Source organism: Pseudorasbora parva, chromosome 8 (assembly GCF_024679245.1).
Source record: "Pseudorasbora parva isolate DD20220531a chromosome 8, ASM2467924v1, whole genome shotgun sequence".
Classification (NCBI taxonomy): domain Eukaryota; kingdom Metazoa; phylum Chordata; class Actinopteri; order Cypriniformes; family Gobionidae; genus Pseudorasbora; species Pseudorasbora parva.
In genome coordinates this window covers 28,187,842-28,212,702 of record NC_090179.1, presented here as the reverse complement: position 1 = coordinate 28,212,702, position 24,861 = coordinate 28,187,842, and the positions used below count along the sequence as shown (strand labels likewise).

The 24,861-nt window shown below is 36.6% G+C and overlaps 2 protein-coding genes across 4 annotated transcripts in view; one reads left to right on the top strand and one right to left on the bottom strand.

The window, feature by feature from the left end:
- Positions 1-475: 475 nt before the first annotated feature.
- zgc:152863 (uncharacterized protein LOC562658 homolog) lies at positions 476-7,242 on the top strand. 2 transcript variants are annotated; one of them, XM_067450612.1, is made up of 5 exons: positions 476-673; positions 2,027-2,133; positions 3,676-3,873; positions 4,441-4,579; positions 6,128-7,242. In XM_067450612.1, exons 2-5 carry the CDS (start codon positions 2,040-2,042, stop codon positions 6,453-6,455), a joined length of 759 nt encoding a protein of 252 aa, XP_067306713.1. In that variant the 5' UTR covers positions 476-673; positions 2,027-2,039; the 3' UTR covers positions 6,456-7,242. The 2 variants fall into 2 exon arrangements, with proteins under 2 accessions (XP_067306713.1, XP_067306714.1); XM_067450613.1 differs by lacking the exon at positions 476-673 and adding an exon at positions 1,208-1,590.
- A 1,419-nt stretch (positions 7,243-8,661) lies between these two features.
- Positions 8,662-24,861, bottom strand: part of hif1al (hypoxia inducible factor 1 subunit alpha, like) — a 16,460-nt gene continuing 260 nt past the window's right edge. The window contains exons 2-15 of one of the 2 annotated variants that reach the window (XM_067450610.1): positions 18,990-19,180; positions 18,015-18,166; positions 17,230-17,314; positions 16,976-17,085; positions 15,880-16,067; positions 13,106-13,212; positions 12,772-12,919; positions 11,483-11,718; positions 11,246-11,382; positions 11,073-11,168; positions 10,847-10,977; positions 10,285-10,396; positions 10,046-10,166; positions 8,662-9,958 (exon numbers count right to left, since the gene is read on the bottom strand). In XM_067450610.1, coding sequence (XP_067306711.1) covers positions 9,879-9,958; positions 10,046-10,166; positions 10,285-10,396; positions 10,847-10,977; positions 11,073-11,168; positions 11,246-11,382; positions 11,483-11,718; positions 12,772-12,919; positions 13,106-13,212; positions 15,880-16,067; positions 16,976-17,085; positions 17,230-17,314; positions 18,015-18,166; positions 18,990-19,180 — 1,894 coding nt within the window. In that variant the 3' untranslated portion in view covers positions 8,662-9,878. The remainder of the gene's footprint in view (positions 9,959-10,045; positions 10,167-10,284; positions 10,397-10,846; positions 10,978-11,072; positions 11,169-11,245; positions 11,383-11,482; positions 11,719-12,771; positions 12,920-13,105; positions 13,213-15,879; positions 16,068-16,975; positions 17,086-17,229; positions 17,315-18,014; positions 18,167-18,989; positions 19,181-24,861) is intronic. The other variant, XM_067450611.1, reaches the window with a different exon arrangement.

Sequence of the window (24,861 nt, the reverse complement as noted above, 5' to 3'; positions counted from 1 at the left end):
AAAATTAAAACGTACAGTAATCATTTATTACACTATGCTTAATGACATTCGATTATTTTCATATTTTAAGATTGTAAACGCTGATATATTATGACATTATGTCAAAACAATTAATATGAATCATGAAGAATGTTTCAATGCGGCCAGAAAAGCAGCTTTTGAGATACAGAAATCGTCACTATTTTTCGCTCTCAGGCGTCAATTTCCCTTTTAAAACTTGTTTAGTGTATTATTTTTGTGTGTGCCTTTTCCTCAGATTAAAAGCTAAATGGGGAAGCGGGTGCTCTAGGTGTGGTCGTGAAAATATTTGTATAAATAATACAACCACAATGTCGTTTTCCACGAATTACTCTAGGGTTCCAGAATATGATGGCCAAAGTGGGCGGTCTGTTTTCGTCGCTGTTGGGCAGGGCTGTCGTGATCGCGCATTACGGCGACCAATCAGAGCTCGAGCTGCGCATGAAAACTCAGCTGTATGGTGAGTCATCTGACAGCTGCTCGGGAATAGACGCACTTGTTGAATCAGGTCCCATTCAATCGGGGGGGCTCAGGTTGTGCGTTAAGTTATATGAAATCTTTGACGAACGAACCCCTTGCGAATGAAAACACACTAAAGAACCGACTGGACTAGATCGATAGTATAACCTCACATCACCGCGAGCTGCGTTTCCAGGTGAGTTTCGTTTTTGGATCATACTTTAACATACAATGTGATGATGCTACAATAGAGCTTTTGTGCACCTTTCTTCCTTTTCACAAACCGTGTGAATGGTGCTATTGAATCACGCATGGGTTTTGTACAGTGTTGTAGTGCACAGCACAGCAACGACGACAAGAATCAGCACTGTAGCGATTAATGGCTTGATTGGCAGAGCAGAAGAATCAAAGATCAGTTCTCTTTTTTGTGTGTGTGTCAGTGATGTTTCCCATCATTCCCCTAAATAGATTTCTAATTGCTAGTTAACAGAAAAATGCATATTAATAACCTATATCAGAGCACTTTAACGCCATCATTTGCTATACACTGCAGTCACTAATGATTATATTGTTACAACATCATATACATAAATGTAGCCTAATGGTGTAGTGAATCTCTAACCAATATTATTTTTTAATGTTTGTGTTCCATAACCAAAATGTCATATGCAGATGATTTTTAATTTTTGTTCCCCCCCCCCCCCCTGATTTAAAAACAGTAATATTCATGCTATTAATTTTCTGCAAATTTAAATGTTTTATTTGAATTTGTCAGATTTCATTTAGTTGCTTTGCATTATTCTATTTATGGTAGATCCAATACTAAAGATCCGATTAGTGGTCAAACTGATTGTTGGTCTAATACTGTAAATAATAACAATGCACAAAATACACAAATATGTATTTCAGTATGCAGTTCACATAATCCTGCAAAATGCACTAAGGCCTACTGGTAACATTAACGATTGCGGATCACATTTCAATTCTATATAATGCACTCAGTCAAGCAAGCCGCCCACCTTGTGGTCTGTTTTGTGCCAGGCTTCTGTGTGAAAATGTCACACTGCCAAGAAGGGAAAATCCCTGGCTGCACAGATGACTACACCATTGGAGGTATCAAAGCAAGCATTCAGTCTCTATGGTTCTTGACATGTTTGCATTCATCTTGACATAATTTTGCAACTCTGTAATTTTTAGACCACTATCGGGTCACACCCTGACATTTAACGCCCCCTTTGGCATGGGAAGTTGCACTCTGGGTTGTGCAGGTTGTGTTATAATTGGGTCACAAGTTGGGTGTGGTGTGTGCCAGCTGTTGCATGGCCAGCTGTAGATGCATCCCCCTCTCTATCTGTGCTACATAGCGTGGTCAATGGTTTAACTAACACGTGGTTAATGGTTTAGTCACAACACGAAATGCTGCTTCTCCGAATGATGCTCGGGTCTTATCTGTCAACACAGTAAATGCAAGACTCAAACCTGTAGATCTGTTGAGTAATAGAAACTGCTGATATGTGACTGGCTTTTTGTTTGTCTGTTGTGTCCGCAGGACAGGTGTTTTGATGTCTGCACAGCGATTGTCTCTGTGGCCATGTCTACGCTCTGCCCTGAGCTGCGGGCTTCTCATGATGGCCGCTCTGCCAGACTTAACCACAGGTATGAAGATTTCTTTTCAGCACGCCACATCTTCCTCTTCCAGATAACCAGCCACTAACTTCCGCTGAAAGCCGCTCGTAAAGATAGACAAGTTATAATTTTAGCAATCATCACTTGTGTAATTTTGTGTACACTATATTGTTCAAAAGTTCTTGAAACTAAAATGTTTCATCATGATTATAATTATTCATTATTATATATTAGTTATGAATATAATTATTATTAAGTTGGTATACTATAATGTTTCATTTATTAAAACAACTATTAATTATTTTACTTTTAAAAGTCATGTTGCGCAACCAACATGCAGAAAAAAAAACATCAAATAGCAGATTGTATCATAGATCCATGGAATGGTATAAAAGTTTTGGTAACACTTGACAAATAGAGTCTCATTTGTTATCGTTAGTTAATGTATTGAGGGGTGTAATGGTACACAAATCTGACGGTTTGGTATGTACCTCGGTTTGAAGTCACGGGTTCAGTATAATTTCGGTACAGCAGTTTTACAAAATTGCTTTTTATTCATTTTTATTCAACAGTGGTACATATAGGCTACTGGAAAAAAATGTGTCTCCTTAAATTTATTAAATTATAACTAAAAGTTTCTTAAAGATAACGCTGTAAACTATATAGGGAGTCCAACAGAACTATTAGCATCAAATCAGTTATTTATTTTTTAGATAAAATAATCATCACACTCATAAGCTTCACATGAGGCAGTTTTTGCATTAACGTCTAAATCTAAGTATATCTAAGTATATATATATATATATATATATATATATATATATATATATATATATATATATATATATATATATATATATATATATATATAATTTTTTTTTTTTTTTTTTTTTTTTTCAATTCGTTGTTGAAATATAATAATTTATACATGGCTGTCAAATCATGACAGATTTATTTAAACATGCATTAAATACACAAGAAATCACTAACAGGTTAAGCAGAATATAATGAATATATGGCTAGGGTAATATAGTGAATTAACAGCTGTGGGGTGGACACTGAATGACTTGCCTGAGGTAAATGTGATGGGGACATTGTTCTCAAGCTGTTGTCTTTCCGCGGTTGAAACACCGATTGAGCGATTAGGTTACACAACATATTATACATTTCATTCAGTAAGTTGTAATGTATCCTCAACATACCTTAAGAGATTTTAATTCATGTTTATTCTTTAGGAAGAGATGATCGCGTTCACTCGCGCGCCACCGTCGTTTGAACTGAAGCAGGCTACTGTGATCAGTCACACCACACTAAAGAGCGTCAAAACAGCATTTATCGTTTGAATTTTGTAATGAAATGGACTGAATACTTAATATGTTCGCGTGGGGACTCAGATTGATGTATGTTCCGTGCTTAAAACAAGCCGACTGTTAACTGATAAAGATTGCATTCAGCCCTGTACCGAAACGGTTTACTGATAATTACTAACACTGAGCGATACATGGACTACATGAAAGGGCTGAAATTTCCCTTCAGTGTGATTTCTAATTTTTTTAATTTTTTTATTTCAAGGCAAGAATTGCTCCCACCCGATCATGCCTGAGCATGGAGGTTTCCGCTGTGAACCCTCTCCCTGTCGTGGTTTCCCTCAAAAGAGCATCATTCGCTTCTTCTGCGAGCCCGGCTACAGTCTACCCAAACGCCACCATTGGTCAAAGTGTCAACATGGGGAATGGCACCCGAGAGCGCCCGCCTGCATGCCTCATACAGGTAAGAGAAAAATGGAGTTGCATTTGCTTGTGCCTCAGCTATTGCAATCCAACCTTTTACTGTCTTTCGAAGTAGAGACTTATGCAAAAGCCTGGAAGCAGCGTGTCCTGACAACTCAAACTCTTTCTTCTTGCATCAGTTATCCGATAGTTCTGCATTCTTAATTAAGGAAATGTTTCGGAGTAGGACATTACGCAAGCCAAACCATTAATAATTGACCTAAATAAACCCCAGGCGGAAACCATGATGCTTCATTCTTTGCGATCACTTCCTTGTCAGTCTGAGCCGAGACTTATCACGAGAGGAAACCAAAAGCCTGAGCAGGAAGTCAGCAAAGTCACTAAACTAACCAGACAGTTTTTTTCTGTGATGCACGTAAAGCCTTCGGAAAATGTTTGCATCATAGAATTATCCAAATCAAAGGATGTAAACCTGTCGCTCAACCACTTATTCCAAAAAAACATGTTTGGCATCCGGCTTTAATTTGCACGTCAGTAGGCCTACGTTTCCAAGCTGTTTGATGGAAATCGTTAAATGGTTTGTGTGTGTGTTTTTTTTTTTAAACAGAGATTAATGCCGAAAAAGAAAACATTGTCAACTCTATCCCAAGTGTGGCTACGACTGCTATTGGAGTGTCCATCTTCCTTCTCACAACAACAGCCTGTTTGGTCATCAAATCCCGTCTACTCTCCTGCCGAACGCATCGGTATGTGATTTTACTTGTCCAAAATGCACACGAGTTAAAGTTTGAGTTCAGTAAGAATTTTTATTTGTACTCAGTAAGGATGCATAAAACTATGAAAGCTTGTTTCCGCCACAGAATAAAACATTTTAAAAGATAATTGCGACATTTTAATTTCACAATTGTCTACATCTCATAGTTATGAATTTTTTTCTCTCTCTCAGAATTGAATGCTATAAATGCAGGATTGCGTATTATAAATTCAGAAATTACGTGTTATAAATTCAGGATTGGGTGTAAAAATTCTGAAATTGAATGTTGTAAATTCAGGATTGCGTGTTATAAATACAGAAAAATTGCATGTAAAAATTCAGAAATTGTGTGTTATAAATTCAGGATTGCGTGTTAAAAATTTAGAAATTGTGTTATAAATTTAGGATTGCATGTTGTAAATTCAGAATTGTTATAAATTCAGAATTGTGTTATACGTTCAGAATCATGTGTTATAAATTCAGAATTGTGTTATGAATTCAGAATTGTGTTATGAATTCAGAATTGCGTGTTATAAAAACAGAATTGTTACAAATTTAGAATTGTGTTATAAATTCAGAATTGTGTTATAAATTCAGAATTGTGTTATAAATTCAGAATTGTGTTATGAATTCAGAATTGTGTTATGAATTCAGAATTGCGTGTCATAAAAACAGAATTGTTACAAATTTAGAATTGTGTTATAAATTCAGAATTGTTACAAATTCAGAGTTGTTATAAATTCAGAATTGCGTGTTATAAACTCAGAATTGCGTGTTACAAATTCAGAATTGCGTATTACAAATTCAGAGTTGTTACAAATTCAGAATTGCGTTAGAAATTTAGAATTGCGTGTTACAAATTCAGAATTGCGTGACATGAAATCCCATTTTGAGGGGGAAAAAAGACGTCACGGAATTGTGAGTTTATATCTTGCAATTCTGACTTTACATATCGCAATTGAGTTGCGAGACAGAAAAAAGGTCAGAATTGCGAAATATAAACGATCACAACATTTATATCACTCAATTCTTTATATCTCTCAATTCTGACTCGGAACTGTGAAAAAGTTGCAATTACCTTTTTAAATTGTTTTTATTCTGAGGTGGAAACAAGCTTCCATATCAAACTGATCAAAGGTGTGGGAAATCTTTTGTAACATTATGTTTATACAATTTCAAATTAAAGCTGTTCTTTTGACCTTTCTATTCATCACAGAATCCTTAAATGTATCATGGTTACCACAAAAATATTAAGCAGTTCTTTTCTCAACATTGATAATAATGCTTCTTGAGAATCAGATCAGCATATTAGAATGATTTCTGAAGGATCATGTGACATTTAAGACTGGAGTGATGATGCTGAAAATTCAGCTTTGCCATCACAGGAATAAATTACATTTTTAAATCTTTTCAAATATCAAACAAAACGGTAGTGTAACTTTTCATACGGATGTCCGGTGTCATTCGCTTTCAGTTATTTTTCCTGTACAAAATAAGGTGGATATCAACATCACATTAACAGTTGCATTTTTCTCATCAGGCGTTCCTCAGACCAGTTGGACCTTGTGGTAGATGGTTTACCTGTATCTCTTCCCACGTATGAGGAGGCAATCTACGGCAGTTGGGGCCAGCGACTCCCACCGTTCCGTGGACCCACTCAGCTCCTATTGGCCCAGGACGCATCAGAACACAGTCCGTTGACTTCGCTCATACGGTCCGATTTGAATCACTGCTCCGACACAGCCAATCAGAGCACAGAGACTCTGCCGCCACCTTATGAAGAGGTCCAATCGCGATCTATAGACACTGGAAACGACAGTGATGAACGAGCTTTGCAAAGTGCACTTTCTGATGATAAAAACAACTAATTACTGGACTATATATGAACTCACCTTTAGCCTTTTGATTGTTCATTTCCTTGCACAGGAGTCCATGTGACTTTTCTTTCAAACTTTGATTGTGGATTCATCCTTTTGTGGCTTAAAATACCAGTGTAAACTGATGCAGATGTTTTGCAATGACCTTATTGGTCAGATATATATTGTGTTTCTAGGTGACTTGCTGCGATTATTGATTTATGTGGATGTTTTCACTGGCAAGCTGGAGACGTGGCTATTATCTTCCCTCCGTGAGGGGAAACCAGGTGTTCAAGGGGACTTCTATCATTGATGAATGACTTTTATTTAATAATGTAGGTGTTGAAGCTATATCTGTGAGGATGAGATGCTGTGTAGTAAACATTTTTGGGGTGATGACTTAAGATGAAAGAATATGATTCCTTTGACTGATACCTGACCTTTCACCTCATTCAGTGTTTCTCAGATCATTTGGATTGCTTGAATGTCATAGCCAGACTGAGATAGTGCCTATTGACTGATTGATTGTTTTATATATGATTTTATTCTGATTCTTTCCACCTGAATAGATGTATCTGTTATTCAACATTGTGTCAAGATATAGAACAGGGGAACTGACTTGAAGTATGCTTGCTGAATTGACAATGAATGTGTTTTGGTTTGTTTTTCACTGTATGATATGTAACATTTACATACTGTATATAATTCTGCACAAATAGTGTATGTAAAATGAATCATTATACATTTTTAAAACTTTATGAATGGATTGTTTGCTATTAAAAATGATTTTAAATCTTTATAGGGTTTTTGAGTGGTGTTTAATATGTATATGTTGAGGTTATCATAGATTAATCCTCATTAAACTCAACATTTGCAGTGTATATGTTATATACACCATTACACTAATATGTAATGGTGTGGTTAATAACAGCGGATTTAACAGCTCTACTACACTGTCAAGCTTGTTTAAAGTTGTTTTTAAGTTTGAGTTGACAGATCAGTGTTGGATTAGAAGACCCATAAGAGGATATCACAAGGAGTTTGTTTTAGAGAAGCAGAGAAGGCGAGAAAGACACCCACACCCACTCACATTTGACCTACATACACTTACGTTTGACCTACATAAACCCTCTGTGAATAAACTTGCTTTGGGCCTTTTTATAGTCGGTAGATCATGTAATGCTAAACAGGTTTCCTGATTTCCTCTCACGTTTTTGGATCATTTATTTAAATCTGTACTGAACAGAGGATTACTGCACACACGTGCTGCAGGAAAAACATGGGTGTTTTGGGTTTAATATTAAACACCGACTTGTTTTTGTGTTTAATATTAATCTCCATTAGTTATTATTGGAACATAATGTCTACTCTTTGCTACATAAGCAAAATAATAAAACAATCTTTTATGCAATATTTATTTACACAGTGATTTTATTTTGTTCAGTCATGTCTGGTTTATTTTCTTTCCCCCCCAAAAAAATTAGTTTAAAATTGATTTGTTTCTGGCTATTGAAAATATTGTCTTATTTATAGAGTGCGGATATAGATCAGTTTTTTGTACAAAACCTTTTAAAGATTAGTTCCCCCAAAAATGAAAATTAGATTATAATTTACTCGCCCTCAAGTTATTCCAAGTGTAAACGGCATTCTTCAATCAGTTATATATGTTGTTCTGTTTTTGAAGTCCATAAAAATGAATCTGTCTGTTAAATAACGTGCTCAACACAGCTCTGGGGAGTTAATAAAGGCCTTCTGAAGAGAATGAATGCGCCTGTGTAAAAAAATATCCATATTTAAATTTGTATTTCCGGCCAATCGCCTTCGGAATTCAATTTATAGAAAGTGTTGAAAGTGCCTCTGCTGTTCAAAAGTATATTTATCTGCGAGAGGCACTTTCGACAATTTTTCCACAGAAGGTAATCGGCCACTTTACTTTTTCTGTTTCTTTTCTTTCCTTTTTTTATTTTTTAAATATAACTGATTGTATTCGTCTGAAAGAAGAAGAATGGCTTGAGGATAAGTCATGGGATAATTTTCCTCTTTGGGTGAACTATCCCTTTTACTTGATTTGTACAGAATGTTTGAATTTTGGATCTATATCTTTATATCAGCACTCTGTAAATCTGACAATATTTTAAACAAGTAAAGCTTTTAAATAATCAAGATGAATGCATGCTTTAGATTATGTTGATGTCTGTTTGCAATAGTAGACAGTATGTTTTGAAAGCATTTAAAATGTTTTATTTCTTTATCAGTCAATACAAGGTATACATACATAGTAAATAAAGGATGCAAAAATACACAGAGTAACACACACAAGTCTAAGTTGCCTGAAGAACCGTTATCCATATGAGAAAGGCTTGTGTATTAGCTGACACCATTTGAATAAGGCCCCTTGAATTGTGACTGTCCCAGCTACAAAAATCAGGGGAATATAACAATCACAGTCAACTGAAAAAAAGCACCAAAAAATGATTGCTTGCTGTAAATTCATTCAAGCTAATGACAAGCATGTTTCATTTTACATCTCATATTATGATTTAAAAAGACATCAGACGAGGCGACTGCAGTGACAACACCACAGCCACTTTGAAAACCATTATAGATCATCGACATATTGGAAGTGACACAAGAACAGAAAACGGTAATATTTTTACTACAACACCAAAGACACATAGTACAGATTCACTTACACGTTGTAATTGCAAAAGTATATAAAATGCTTTATAAAAGTCAGATGATTACTGATAGAGTATTTGTTGCGTTTATCAGCTATGGCATCAGTGAATAATCTATTAACTCAAAAGCATGATCACATCCACTCAAAATCAGCCTAACCCATGATTCTAGCACAAAACTGAACCGCTGTAAGAAAAACTAGAAGTTTCTTTCATATAAACTTACGGCCAAATGAGGCTATGCTTGAAGTTATGATCTTTGTAGGTTTAGATTAAGGCTACAAGTGGTGGAACATCATGTTAACACTATTTCTGACATATCCTGAACAGTTTAGCTTCGTTTTCGACCCTCCCTTTGGCCGCATTTGTGCTTTTGAAGAAACTGGACTGAATAGCAGGGTGACTAGAGCACCAATTTTTCAGAAATGTCGCCATCTACTGACAAATCAGAAATCTGGGTCTGCTGAGAATGGGCAGTTTATAACAAATGACTATCACACTAATTCTATTAACTAAAGTCTGTTTTAGCTACTATTGATTATAGTATTGGGACAAAAAATCACTTAAAAAAAAAAAAAAAACCTTTGGACATGTGTAATAGAATGTTTAGACCAATTACCCTCCTGTGTTTTGTGCGTAAAACACTCTGAAATACATGTCAAGTTGATACATGTTGAGTGAGAAGAGGGTTAATTTTAACCCTCCCTGTTAGCCGTTACTGTATTCACTGAGAAAACTCATCCACATCATTTATTCTTCAAGTAAGGGATGGCATTGTTTCAGCAACATGTCGCATTAAGTCAGGTGGGCGTGACAGGAAGGTGTCCCTCATGAGAGCTGTTGACAAGAAAACAAAAGCTAATGAGTAAGCTTTTACAAATTGACTTTATCTTCAACAGGACTATTTAAAGTAATGTCTCATACCTGCTGTATCACACAATGCCTGCGCTCCGCCCAGTAACGGGTCCCTGTCGGTCAAAAGCTGACTTCGCTTTTGAGGTGGCGGTTCAAATTCTTCCAAAGCATCGTCGGACAAGCCATTCTGCTGCAAGAAAACAAACAATCAAAAAAACCCACCGTGAAACATGTTCACAGACACAAAACTCTTGGTAAAGAAAATAAGTTTTATAGGTGAAGGCCCAGAATTAACAGACTGTCTTTACCAATAATGTGTGGCTGAGCAGAATCTGTTCCTCTATGGAGCTGCTCATGTGTTTTTTCTCCCATTTGGCAGCCAGAACAGGAATGTCGTCATCCTCCTCATCTTCTAAACATCTATTGTGGATAAAAGTTAAAGTGAATAATTTATAATGTTACAAAAGCATTGTATTCAAAATAAACAGTTCTTTTGAACTTTCTATTTATCAAAGAATCCTAGAAAACAAAAAGCTTCTTGAGCTGCAAATCAGCATATTAAACTGATTCCTGAAGGATCATGTGACACCGAATACTGGAGTAAAGATGCTGAAAATTCAGCTTTGCCAGTGGAATAAACTTCTTAAAAATATATTAAAATAAAAAAACAGCATTATAAATTGTAATGATCATTTACAATATTAATGTTTTTACTGTATTTGGATTAAATAAATTCAGCCTTTGTAAGCATAAGAGACCCAAAGCATGTTATCATAATCGAAACAACCAAATCATCTCGATACATCATCAAGATACATTCTGAATATGTTGAATTCATCATCATCTGAAAGCTCCTTTATCATTGGTTACCGTTTCCTTGAAGTATTGGTTATCTTTTCTGAAGAAGCAGCCATTTCACCCTGGGGCAGGAAGGTCAACTGGAAGTCATCATCCATGGAGATATATGGAGCTAGCATGTCCAAATCAAGCTCATCCCCAGCCTGTAAGCATTATTCAAATTAAACACCTCTGACTTCTCTCAAAATGTGTTTAAAACGTCTCAGAAGGTATCTAAAAAATTCATTTTGAGAACTACCTCTGACTGTCCTTTCGGAGTTACGCTCTCTTCAGGTTTGATTGCGAAGAACTTCTGTATGACTTCCATCTCCATGGGTAGCTCTTCAGCGGTGCTCTGAAACAGACCCTTAAATGTCAGATAAACCCTTAAAACCAACATAGACATCCAGTCAAACAAAATCTCATTCTTACCGCGGCAGGTGGAGAGTTGGTAGGCCTGTCGAATATTGGAGAAAGGAGCTGGCGGAGTTCAGGCGTACAGAGTTCCTCAGGGCATTCTGGGATACTGTTGGGACTAGGTGGACGGCAGAAGGACAACTCCACACCCTCTGTGAATAATATAAAGCAATATTAGGATCCCAACCAAATGATTTTAGAGGACCAAATCACAAACGTTCCTATACTGTTAGAAAGCATGATTGTGAGCACCTTTTAGGGAAATGACAGCGTCTCCAGAGTGAGGTGCCAGCTGCAGTAACTCCTCTGGGTCCTCCTTTATCTGGAGGAAGAGCTTTGCAGTGTTGATCTCCATGTCTGAGTTCTCCTCCTCTTCTTCTTCATCCTCCTCCTTCTCATCCTCCAGCACATTTAGCCTCTCCACTTTAGGCTTAGGTTTCTCACAGGTCTGTTCCAATGATAATACAACATCCGCCTCCTCCACCCCACTGCCAGAAAGAGAGAAAAAAAAATTACTACTCCTTTCACACCAGGGTTATTATCGTTAACCAAAACTTAAACTAAAACCAAAACCATTAAAATATCTGTGTTGCTTGAAATAAAATAAACAACTGAAAATGAAATATACAAAATAACTTAATATAACACAGCCTATTAATGGTCACTGTGTGTTTATTTATTGCTTTTTTTAATCAATCATCATATATTAGGTTTCATTTGAAAGCTTAAGATCTCAAAAATTGTCCTGTTAAAACCCTTTTTGAAAGATACATTGCATTCACAGGATTTCAGATTTGTAACAACTCGCTCAGACATTATGGCTTTGCGTTTCTAGCAATTTTAGGGTACATTTACATGACAACAATATACTAAAAACTAAAACATTTTTCCCGTTTTCTTTTTTCGCATACAGACAACAACAAATGTCAAAATGATACTTACATGAACATAAAATAATGTGCAAACATTAAGCATAAAACATTTAATACACATTAAATATGTCTTATTCATGCATTACACATTATGCATGCCAGGCCAGTAGTTGGCGATGTCACACTTTTTTGTAGTTTACACAGAGACAATAACTGTATCGTTTTCAAAAACTTGCTCTTTGAATACCGTTTTCAAAAACTTTCACTTTCAGGCCCCCAATTGTTGTCGTATAAATGAACAGCCAAGTCTGTATTCCAAAGCTTTCATGAATTACAACCATTTAAATTCAGATCAATGTGCAAAAATGGGGTGACAGTTAATAGGTTAAATGACATTTCTAATTATCGTTTACTTTAAATTAACATTTATTTTAAATTTAAATTTAACTAAATTTTGTAAATTAAAAATTATAAATAAAACAGAAAGAAATAACATTCAAAATATTAATAAAAACCATAATAGTACATGATATTCAAATAACACCAATAATGTTCAAATAACACCAGAATTCAAATAACACCAGAATTCATATTAAATAACGCCAGCAATGATGGGCAAAAAAAATAGGGCTCAGGAAACTGATGTTACACTAATTCAAACTGAGCTACCTGAGGATAAAGTTGAGGCAGACCACAGCCTCAGGTTGAGATGTCCTGCTGTTGTAGATGACAGTGGCTTGAGTCTCAGTCCAGACAAATCCTCCATTCTTAGCCAGGAAGCGGTAATGACTGGTGCACACCTGGCCCTTGGAGAACACTGCAAGTACATAGGAAAAGATAAGGAAGAGTTCAAAAGTTGGCATTGGTAATTTTTGCATTCTATAAAAGAAAACGTCAAAACAAAACTATCCAGTTATTGTGAATATTGTCAGACTTTCCAACAAATTAAGTTAACTGGTTATGGTTGGAGTTGAGGCTTAATGTATTATGAAAAAAAACTTACAGATGTGTAAACTCTTCGTCACATGGTCAAAATCAAGAGCGTGATAAAACTCATAGGCAGACTGGCCAATCAGATCTTCAGGTTGGTATCCAACAAGCTCAGTGACTCTATGAACACAGAGAGGAGTCAATCAGTATTTTAAGTCTCCAACTTTTATTAAAATACAATTTATTATAGCAATACACCAAAAACATTTTTTGGCAATAATATTATTTTGCAATGCCTGAGGCTGCTGTTTCAGAACTGCAGTTTTACGACCAGTGTTTTTCTAGCCAATTCTACTCCAACAAGGGAGACCCGATTCAAACGCTAAACAAACGGATCCAAAACTAGAACCATGGAATTCTCATTTTTTATCATCTTTGCACCTTATCACAGAACTACAAATTAGTGTGTTTATTAGCACAATTGTTTTACTATTTACCGCACTGTTAAGTGGGTCACATCAGGAGTGGAAGTGCTACGCTGTGCTGCAACTAATGAAGTTACACATTTACACAAAAATAGTCAGTCATTTAAAACCATAATATAGGCTCATATATTGAAACAAATTAGGTTAAATATTTCAAGAGGGTTCAACAGGTATGTTTAAAGGGGTGATGAATTGAGAAACCAACTTTCCCTTGAGCTTTTGATAGATAAAAGGTCATGGTAATATAAGATTATCCTGTAAGTTTCAGAGCTAAAAAACATCCTTGCTAGTCAAATAAAAGCTTATATAGACAGCAGGCCCACAAAACGATCCTGTTTGCAGCTTGACGTCATCGACTGACGAAACACCACCTTACAGAATAATAAGTACGTGTAGTTCAGAAGCCCCACCCACCGACTCATGGAGCCTTTCGGATTGCGCTAGCCAGCCGAAGAATTTAGCAAGATATTGCGTCACTGCATAAGCTTCCTTCGGATCATAATATTAGGAAGGTGTGGTTGAACTATTTTTTAATGAAGTTTCAGCTGACGTGGGGAAGACATGGTGTTCACTTAATTTCAATGCATATCTCAGGTGGTGCTGGATTTGTAGAAATATTGAGATTAAAACACAATGCTGTTTCTTCTATACTGGATCCGACAGGAATGGTGCAACACACTAATGTGAATAAAACATGTTTTTATATGTAATAGTATTGCATTGATATAGATTGTTTTGCTTTATGCGTACGTGTCTAACAGAACATATCTTTAGGAAACTGGACTCAGACATATATGGGCCAGGTCACGCAAAGCCCAATGTCCCAGGGCTGTGTGTTTTCCAGACGGGCAACCAAAATTTAAGCCCGTCGGCAGGCCGATGAATCTCGTAATATTCCTTTCTTGTTCTGTGCTATTCTCTCTCCCGACTTGACATTTGAAGGGCATTTGTGTGTGCACGTGGTTCGTGCTTATATCGAACGACCGTGAAGGCTGTGTAATACAAAAATAATAGTCCAATCATGAGCAAAGATATGACAGGAGCTGAAGCTAATTAAATATGCAAATCTTATCCAATCCTAGCTGTGGGCGTTTACTTTCAAGTCTCCAGTGTGACACGCCCATCAAAACCCAGCGTTTAGGAGAGAGCCTCAAAACCAGTGTAGAAAATAGCCTATTACTTATTAGTTATGATGTAAAAACCACACAAACGTCATTTGTTGACCTCAGACAACAGTATAAAAAAAATAAAGCCAGTTCATTATACCTTTAAGGTAATGGGTTGGTTAGGACAATATATCAATTTCCAAATAATAATAATAAAAATAAACATACAGAATTGGATAGTAAGTGCTATTCAAAACTGCTTATACATACAAAAAAAAACTAGGGTCCTAGAAATTCAGTCTGGGAAGCTGCAGCCTCCGGTATTGCAGGATTACCCTACTCAGTTTAGGTAATGCAATTTGAGCAATTGTACTCAGTTTGCTTGTCAGTATGTTCTCTGTGATAAGTTAAAGGCTCTAATTTAATATGATCTTTGAATGATTAATGATCGGTTAACAAGCTTCGGTTGTTGGTTATGGAAACCCCCCCAACAAAAACACATTTTAACATCATGAACTATTTGACATGGAAGCAGTTCAGTAAATGAGTCATAATTTGATTCAGCAAGTTTTCAGCTGACCAATTCAGTGAGGATTTGCCAGTTTAAATAGGTAACTTGTAAGTTTCTGAGCTGTTTTTTTTAAGGAATCATTCAAAGAGTAATTTGTTTTTGTATCTGACTACACATGTTGAGTCTTTGTTTTTGCATGAAGCCTGTGAGGACAATTCTTGCCATTATTTTGGAGTCTTTTTATCTCATAATATTCAGTTACAACTGCAATTTATTTCACATTCACTGTTGTCGTGTCCGATCCCAACAGTGAGACTATAAATATACCATGCTCTAAAAGGTAGAGAGAAGGCTGGGAGAAAAACAGAGGAAACTCGAGTCACATGCTTTCGCACACCATGAATGAAATGTGTCTTCAGCTGTCACACGTACACATTTCAAAGAGCCAGTGAGAATAAAACGTCAGCAGCTACAAGGCTAATTCGTTTTGCAGATAGACTGAGTAATGTTAGATTCTCTCACTGTATGCATGCGAGCAATTAAACCGTGAGTAGGATGGTGAATTTGGACACAGTACAGCGGCAGTTCAAAGAGGTGAACTGAGTACACTCCTACACAGAGAAACTCAGATGACCCACTGGAGTCATATACTGCGCAGCCATGAGCTATTTGAAAGTTTACGACCTTTGAGTGTGTGCTGTGTAAATCTAAGAGAATATGCACAAGCATGTATTTCTGCATTTACCGTCCGTCACACTGTGTGAAAGTCAGGTCCATGTTATGGCGTGTGAGGAAAGTACTGCTGTCTAGTGGGAATTCAATGCTGGATGGGTGAGGAATGGGCTCGCACAGCAAAGTCAGGAAGCTGCCAGCAGGGAGCGAGTTCTCATCATCAGCGCTGAACGTCTGCAAGTGTCCTGTGCAATGAAGAACCTGGGAGAGAGGAAAAAAAAAAGCTATTTAAAAATAATTATACGTTAAAAAATAACAAAATTATAAAGTTAGTCCAGTGCACTTTTGATAAATATACACTGGTGTTTTTTTGCGCAAGGATACATCAAATTGATCAGAAGTGACAGTAAATGTATTTAAAATGTAAAAAAAAAAATCATATCAATCAGTATGTCATGCTGCAATTATCCTGAGGTTCAGAGGAATTCACAGGAATAAATTATATTTAACAATATTCCTGTATTTTTTTTTCAAATAAAATGCAGCCATAAGGGATTGCTTTCAAAAGCATTCAACAAATCTTTTAAACAAGTGAATATATTCAGAATTCAGTTTACAGCCCAATCAAAGTTTCACAGAGTGTTTGTTCATTTCTTAACAAAGTACAGACGACAAATATAAAGACAATATTGACTAACAGGACACGTGAAGCAAGGATCAAGCTGGACCAGTGACTTTTGTCTTGGCACTGAGTGTAGTTGGACCTCTGCCTTCTGCGTATTTGCGTCCCGTTTTATGCACTCATGGGACCTGACCCCATAGCTCAACAAAGAGCCAAGCTGATGTGAAGCAATACTGATACAGTCCTGCATACCACTAAGAGCAAGCTAACCAGCTAAATATATGCACCAACAGGCGCTGCGTGTGAAAATAGCTAAAGGAAGTCCAACACCAGTAATGATTAAACCATGTCATGGCATCTCTTTATTTGTTTTGTTTGTTGTTGTTTTTTCCAATTGAAATAAAAAACAAAAATGGTGAGCAGTGCACATGGACACACACTGTACAGTTATTTTGGGAGTTTGAATGTAGCCTGGGTCGTTTACAGACCCCTTCTTCCTATATTTTCCTATCGTAACACATTTTTACATCATTTTCAGTTTGAATACCTTCCAGTTTGCAGACTTGATATTAACCGTTCTTCCTGTGTGGGTGAGTGTGCTTTTCATCCGAAGAAAAAAATTATATTCAGTCTTCTCTGTCTTTTTCTTTGAAACACCTGAGGACGAACAGTTCTCCTGGTCAGTCCCAAACATGTTCAGTAAAACATAAGACTTCATAAAATAATTCAAAAAACAGTAGGAAGGTCAATGCATAGCAGCTAAAATCAAAAATATCCATTGGACAAGAAATATTTTATTACCTGGTCTTGTGGTGAAGATGTCTCGCAATTCTTCTTGGTCACAGGGATGAACAAACTCATACACACTCTGCCCAAGCAGCTCCAGCTGTACAACAACGCATCAAAAATAACCAGGAATTTAAAATGCCTTCAAAACAGTACCATGACATTAGACATTATGAAAGAATTTGTTTTCCAGAAAGATTCATTTATCCAGATTAATGTCCTGTGATTTTTTTTTGCAACTTAATTATTTTTTCCCTCATGTACTACATACTTAGTTTGGAATATGCATTTGACTGAATCCCAGAAATGAATCTCCTGGACTTGTTTCAACTTGAATAGTTGAACTCTACAATTGCAATTCAAAAAGAATGTAGGTCATCAGTATAAGATTTCATGCCCTTTCCATCTATTTACTCACTATCATTCTTTAAATGCCTCACTGTAACAAAATGATTTAGACAGCTACAACACAAATTCAGAGATTATATATAACTATATATTATAATATATCAGTCACAGTACTAATCAATCTTTTATCATTGCTTTACTCAACACTAACCTACATAAAAGATCATCATAGCACAAAAACACACTAGACTGCATGAGTTCCCTCAGGAATGGATCTATTCTAAGAGGTCTGGTCACACATGCAACCTGAACATTACACCTAATGCCACAGCAAAGTGACACTATTCTTGAGCCATGTGTTGCTCTACAGTAGCCAACGTGTTTGAAATGCTCCACATTGTGAAATTCACACTGAGGTTTTTACGCAGTACTTAATGTAGGATGGCACTCACCTGTGTTATGCCGATGTATTTGCTGACACTCTCTGAGAGGAAGATCATGTCCCCTTCCTCGGTCATCACCAGAATAAAGCCAGACAGTGCCTGCTGGTAAAAGCTATCAGTGGGATTCTCGGTTTCCTCAGTCTTTGTTTTGGTTGGCCCGGCTGTATGAAACAAGAACAAAATTTTAGCACTAGCATATACTTCTTGCCAAAGGAAAAGTATTTGTACATGCTCCTATTTTTTCCTAACATTTATTCAACAAGGTAGCATTACATTTATCAACAGTGACAGTAAATACATTTATAATTTCAAAAGATTTCCATTTCAAATAAAGGCTGTTTTTTCAAAGAATCCTAAAAGAAAACAATGCATCACCGTTTCCACAAAAATATCAAGTAGCACAACTTTTGATAATGTTTCGTGAGCAACAAATCAGCATTACAGAATTATTTCTGAAATGTCACATGAGACTGAAAACTGGATGGATGATGAACAGACACTTCCGATATTATTTATAATGCAAAAAAAGGTCTAGCCATACAATCAAAGACTGAAATGTATTAACCTGAGCTATATATGAACCTTTTTTAAAAGTTGGTTACAAAACATCTTTAGAATTTCAATGTTTAATGCATCTGGATTGTTTTAATGCATGTATTCTTTACTTGCCAGCACAAACACACTGTGGTCATCACAAACCAGATTTATGTTGATAAATATTCTATTCTACCAAATGTAATGAATTCTAGGCTGAATATTCTTTTTTACTTCTTCAGTTTTGCTCAAGGTTTTTGAGCAAGTTTTTTCGAGCATCAACAACCCCCAGCATCATTATATTTAGATAAAGTTGTTATTACTGACATTTAACATCGTTCTCCCACTTGCTGTCCACAACCCTATTAAAACAGACATGACCCATTTGGGCTGATCAACCAATTGAGGACCACATCATACAATTTCCTGCTTGATTTCAGCAGAACCTACCAGATTGGATCAAGTGGTTCATGCGCAGATAGCTGAGCGTCACCCTCATGATGGCAGCTTTGTCCAGGTGGGAGGCGATACGTCGTGGAAGGGGTAGCGAGTGGGCCAGCTCGTAAAACACCTCTGTCTCCTGACTCCTTCTACAGCGCGCTGCGTCACGAGAACGCACCTTCCGCTGCTCCAAACTGGGCCTAAATAAGAAAAAACAAGGAAAGAAATAAACTTGTTTAGTGACCAAATTCGAAACATCCAATCCTTGTTGAGAAGCCAAAATTTGAAAATAAAGTTTTTGCAATGACATATCTTAGCATAAAGCTTTTTTTAATTTGTGGATTATGGATTCTTCATCCAAATGATAGGACCCACCCCAAAAAAAAAAAATCCACTCTCTCCATCTCTTACATCTTATCTGTTTCTCCTTAAAGTTTTCCTGGTTGTAATTGCTGTTTTCTGGTACGCCGTATATCCTAATCTTGCCAAAAGAGAGTCCCAGATGGGGGGTGGGGGGGAAGCCCTCACTCTGTGCCTTTCACTCCAGTTCCCCTCCTCCACATGCCTTAAGTATGCGGAAGAACTCAGGGTCGTTTATGACAGTAAAGCCTGTTCCACAGCCCTCCCTCTGACTTCCTATCTGACAGAATCCCTCCCAGCCCTCAGTCCGTGACCTCCTTTGTGCTCTGATCAAGACGGCACTCTGCCGTTTCCAAAACATTCCAAAACTCTCAGCATAGACTTTATGAACATAAAGAACATTAGCATGCCTGTCTGCACTGAATTGTGTACGTATAATTCATGTTTTTGATAAAACAGTGTTATATTTCTTTTTCTGGATTTTTTTGATGACTTTTGAAAAAGGTTATCCAGACTTGCTGAATTAAAGGAGCACTAGGTAACTTTTGCTCTCGGGGTCCCCCTACAGTTGGGAAACAGTATTGTCCTCTACTACTGTCGTAATCTCTGTCATCCTACATCAGGGGATGCGCATGTGCATTTGTTGACATGACAACCATGATAGCCCTGACCTAGTGATGAGCGGGTCGTCTCATAACCGGCGGACCCCGTATGTCTATTTAATGGTCCCGGGTGCGGGACGGGTTGTAAAAATATATACAGTGGTGCGGGGCAGGTGAAATAATTTCATAAACGCGGGACCCACGGGTTGGAAGAAAGCCGACCTGTGCATCACTAAGAGTTACCCTGAACACTGTTCACATACAGGGGTTCTGCTTGCGTTGCGTGTGAAATGTCTTCATCCCAGGTACAGTGGCATATGTTTCAGCATGTCATATGAATATAATTTCATGGGTTTTATTTTTTTTCCAAACACCTAATGATCGCGATGCTCATGTTTACAAGCCAGCGTCATTATTGTAGCCTAGTCTATCTTTTGGTTACTGGTGGGGCACGCCTCCTTCAGCTCACGCCAATGAGCAAACGCTGGTCCAATGTTGATCCTCGTCCTGCCTATAATCCCATCACTTTTTCGTTTCATCTTATTGCTTTCCTCCAACACCAGGAAAGGTGGCTTTCCTCCACCTTTGCTTTCTTATTTTTCTCTGCTGCTTCGGACATTACTATAACATCCGACAAACAAACAAACGATAGTTGGGCTCGCACGTCCGAATGTAAGGAAGTGGGGTTGGTAGTGGAAGTGACGTATATGCCGCAAAACAGTTGAATTTTGTAGTTTTTTTGTTCTCAGGTTACTACCCGAAACCTAAAGTTTAAAAGTACGATAAATATATTATGAAGGTTGAAAAGTTACCTAGTGCTGCTTAAAAGTTAACTGTTTTCAAAACAGCCGCCAAACTTTGATAATGACTTTTTTTGGCATAGTCCAGCACTGTATTCCTTTAGATATAGTGTTGGATTAACCTTTCCGCTGCCAGAACATTAGGCCTACTGGCATTGATTTATTGCGTTATTGTATTTCATGGTGCAGTAAACAGGACAGAAATGAGCACAGCATGTCTGCGTGAGCTGGGCTCCAGCCACACGGTTTCATTTGGCACGTAGTCTGTGGTCAGACAAGCTCTGTGCACTTTGGTAAAGAAAACATTCCTCTCCCAAATCATACACTCCAATGACGTGTAGTGTACTAAAAAACATCAACACACAGGAACAAGTTTGTATAAGGAGGACTCACTAGGACAAACAAACAAACATTACCGCCCTGTATCAAAACGACTATTTGTAACCACATGACTAATATAACAACAGAGGATAAAACCAACCACACAGAGCTTAATGATTAATCATTGCCAACAATAAAAAAAACTATTGCAATCTTATTCTTAAATGTAAATGATTTGGCTACATCTATAAAACAGAGTTGTCATGTAGAGGTATGCTGGACAATAAACTGGCCAAGAAATTATTGCGATAAACGATAATATTGTCCTTCTGAGACCATTTTCATCTAAAATAATGATAATGGCATGAATAATGACTTTTTCAAAGATCAATAAACTTTTATTTATAAAGACTATTTAACACTGAAAACAGAAAACATTTTAAATATCCACAATAAATGAACAAAACAACCAAAAACAATAAATAAAATGGATGAAAACTGCAACAGATAAGGTGCAGTGGCATGGTTCACAAAACCCACAGTTTGGTTCTGTGCGGTCTTTTACATACTGCAGCAATTAACATTTTGTCAGAACATCTATTAATTTACTTTTTTTGTCTATTCAGAATTGTGATTTCTCTTTTACACAAATCATCATGATTCTCAATTCATCCAGAAATAATGCAGCTCTACCACCATAACAGCAATCATGGTTTGTGAAAGAATTATTTAGCAAGTCATTAATTTGTGTTAATAAAATCATCTCACAGAAATATTATTCTAACTTCAAACATAAAACTTTCAAATGAGGAGTAAAGTCCTAAAGAAGAACAATCAATGGAAAACTGCCAATGCTAGCATGTGGGTTTATGCATCTACACTTATCAACATTTTGCAAGTTACCACCAGCAATAATCAGAACATACACACCAAAAGTCAAATAAAACACCTTTGTTCTTTGAGTGATAAAAACCCTGATTACTATGATGATCCTTGTACAAAAACATAATTCTTATCAAGATAAAAAACTCAGTCAACATGCTTTAAGTCAGAACAAAAAGCTAAAATATCTGAGACAAGCTGATGCAAGACCCGGTATCAAATTTCAAGCCGCAGGCGGGTTGACCACATCAGATTTCACAATAATCTGCTCTCAGCCGGTGGTCAGTGGGAGAAACTCGTACAGAATGACCATATAAGAAACCTTCAAAACCCCTTCTAAAAATAACTTACAGAAAATGCTCATCCAAAACATTCATGATGACATTGGAGATTATTTGTTCTTATGGGACAGTAAAAAAATATATTTTTTTAATTGGTGTGTAATATAAGATTGCCCTTTATAACAAATGTTGGGCTTTTCATATTCTGGAAATGTATTAGTAGGAAAAACTGGTTGTGCTGTACATTGCAATCCAATCTGTCCAACGAATTATATTTAAAGTCCTTAAATCCAGCCAGGATAAACCTAATCATAACAACATAACACCTAAAGAGTTACAGCTTCAAGTCGACTATCTAAAAACAAAGTGCAAACAAACACAATCTTCAGAAAATATCAGAATATTTACTTCATACTGTACATTATGTTTTGATGCCTAAACTCTTTAAAAACAAGTGTTAGTTCACCAGTGCTAAAGTCAGTTAGAAAATGTAGCAGGAAATGAGACATTGCAAAATGAATAATTATCAAATTAAACCAAAACAAAAAAAAATGAATTGTTCAGTGTCACATGATCCTTTTAATATGCTGATTTGATGCTAAAGAAACTATTCTTATATTTATCAATGTTGAAAACTGTTATTTTTTAAGTTTTTATGAATAGAAAGTTTAAAAGAACAGCATTTATTTGAAATAGAAATGTTTTGTAACATTATAAATGTCTTTACTATTTATTTTGAACCTTGCTTAATAAAAGCATTCATTTCTTTCAAAACAGACTGCCAAACTTTGATAATGACTTTAAAAGCAGGGCACGCAGTCTCGTGTTCATAGCTCCTGTAAATGAATGCAGGAACACTGTGTCCTTCAGCCACATCACAACAGTCACGCCTATCCCATGTACTGTTTGGATGGCTAGGGATTTACAGCGAGTGTTTTTATGTATTCTAGTAAAATGTCAAACCCAAAACATATGAGGGTAGGGTCTGTAGGTGCAATGCAACCCATCCCATCCAAGCCTGTTCAAATAATTTCAGCTGAACCTCACAGGATAATAGCAGCATGTCAGGCTTTAGTGGAGAGGAACATTCATGTCAGATGTTATTACTGATTGATATGAATCGGGATATGAAGCTCTATGACCTGTGACATTTACACTACACAACATTCCTTATAACTATTTCTACACTGACCTACATTACAATGCTCAACCTTGTAAAGCATCGATATCAATGAGCACATTTCCAGATGAGAAAAGGTCTCATGAGGTCCTTTTCCCCATCACATAGCCTGTTTCAGGAACACAGTGTTCTCTTTGCAAACTCTTATGGATATGCAGCTTTGTCGTCACTCGTCAACCCTGTGGTTCAATTCAGTTTGTCAGACAAGTGCTATGTGATGTTTCACAGGCATTGTTTGTTTTTAATAGGATTGCGTCTTTGACTACTTGAACTCGTTCCAACTGCTCTGCTGAGACAACTGTAGTTCCTCTGACTGACTGCGCATGTGAGCAAGCGAGAGTGTGTGAGAGGTTCAGAGAAGTTCTTTTGCACAGTGATGGGAGGGGGAGACTATGGGAGCCATGCCAAAAGTAAGGTTGAACACAGGCAGTAAGACAGCAGAGAACAAAATGTACTTCCTTCACTCTGAAAGTGTGATTCATTTCATTTCCTTCAGATATTTGCTGCCAGAAATACTTTTGGGAAGTCTTGGAGTGTGATGTGCAGTACTCCTTTTTAAAGAGCATTTTGATCATACTTTTATGAATACTTAATATTAATTGTCTTTTTACTACCACGTGTTAACTATACAATGTCTGGATGTAATTACATCTGTACATTCTGAACACAATAGGCTAAGTGCATTCCACAAAACATGTATTTTTGATTTAAATACATTAAACATATTAACCTAAAATCTTAATACAATTGTTTAGAGAAGACCATGCTCTCATAATAAAGGAACAAAGTCTGTTAGTTTTAATCAAATATTTTAGGCTGCAATGTTGAATACTTTTACTGAGGAACTTGGAGTCTTTTGCATAAAGGAGGAACAGAAGTTGTTTTGGGACAAGCAAACATTCCATTTTAAGCCCATCTGATGATAGATGGAGGCACATTTGATGGATTTACAAGAATTAATATAGGGTCAATTCATGCAATTTGGTAACTCAATTCACCTGAAGCCACCCTTTATGTGACCTCCTTGCACCTCTAAATGCAATTTTTCAACCCACTGAATGTGAAAGTGTTGACCAACCATTATAAACAGCTTATGCTATTAATTGTGCAAGCTTATAGTCTCATTGAACAAATGTGTGCTCATTATAAGACATACTCATATTTCTGATCGTGTAAACAAAACCCAAGAACATTGCCTTCACTTTCACGCATGTGCTCCTTACTCGGTCGTTTATTGTCTGAAGACATTACTGAAGCTCAGCTAGTAACGTTATAAAATTATCATTTTGAGAGTTCCATGTCTCTGGTTTATTATTGTACATGTTATATTTGTTTACTATATATAATAAAAACCTTTACCAAACTAAAAACAAACACCCCTGCTAAACCTAGCACAAAACCCCTTCAATAACGTCTCATATCACCGACTGCACGCGCATGAGGCCATACATACAT

Excerpts from the sequence above, each read along its gene's own strand:
- zgc:152863 (XM_067450612.1), top strand. The coding sequence starts at position 2,040 with ATGTCTGCACAGCGATTGTCTCTGTGGCCATGTCTACGCTCTGCCCTG. Across the intron at positions 3,874-4,440 it reads CGCCTGCATGCCTCATACAG|AGATTAATGCCGAAAAAGAA; the intron begins GTAAGAGAAAAA and ends TTTTTTAAACAG. Across the intron at positions 4,580-6,127 it reads CTCTCCTGCCGAACGCATCG|GCGTTCCTCAGACCAGTTGG; the intron begins GTATGTGATTTT and ends TTTTCTCATCAG.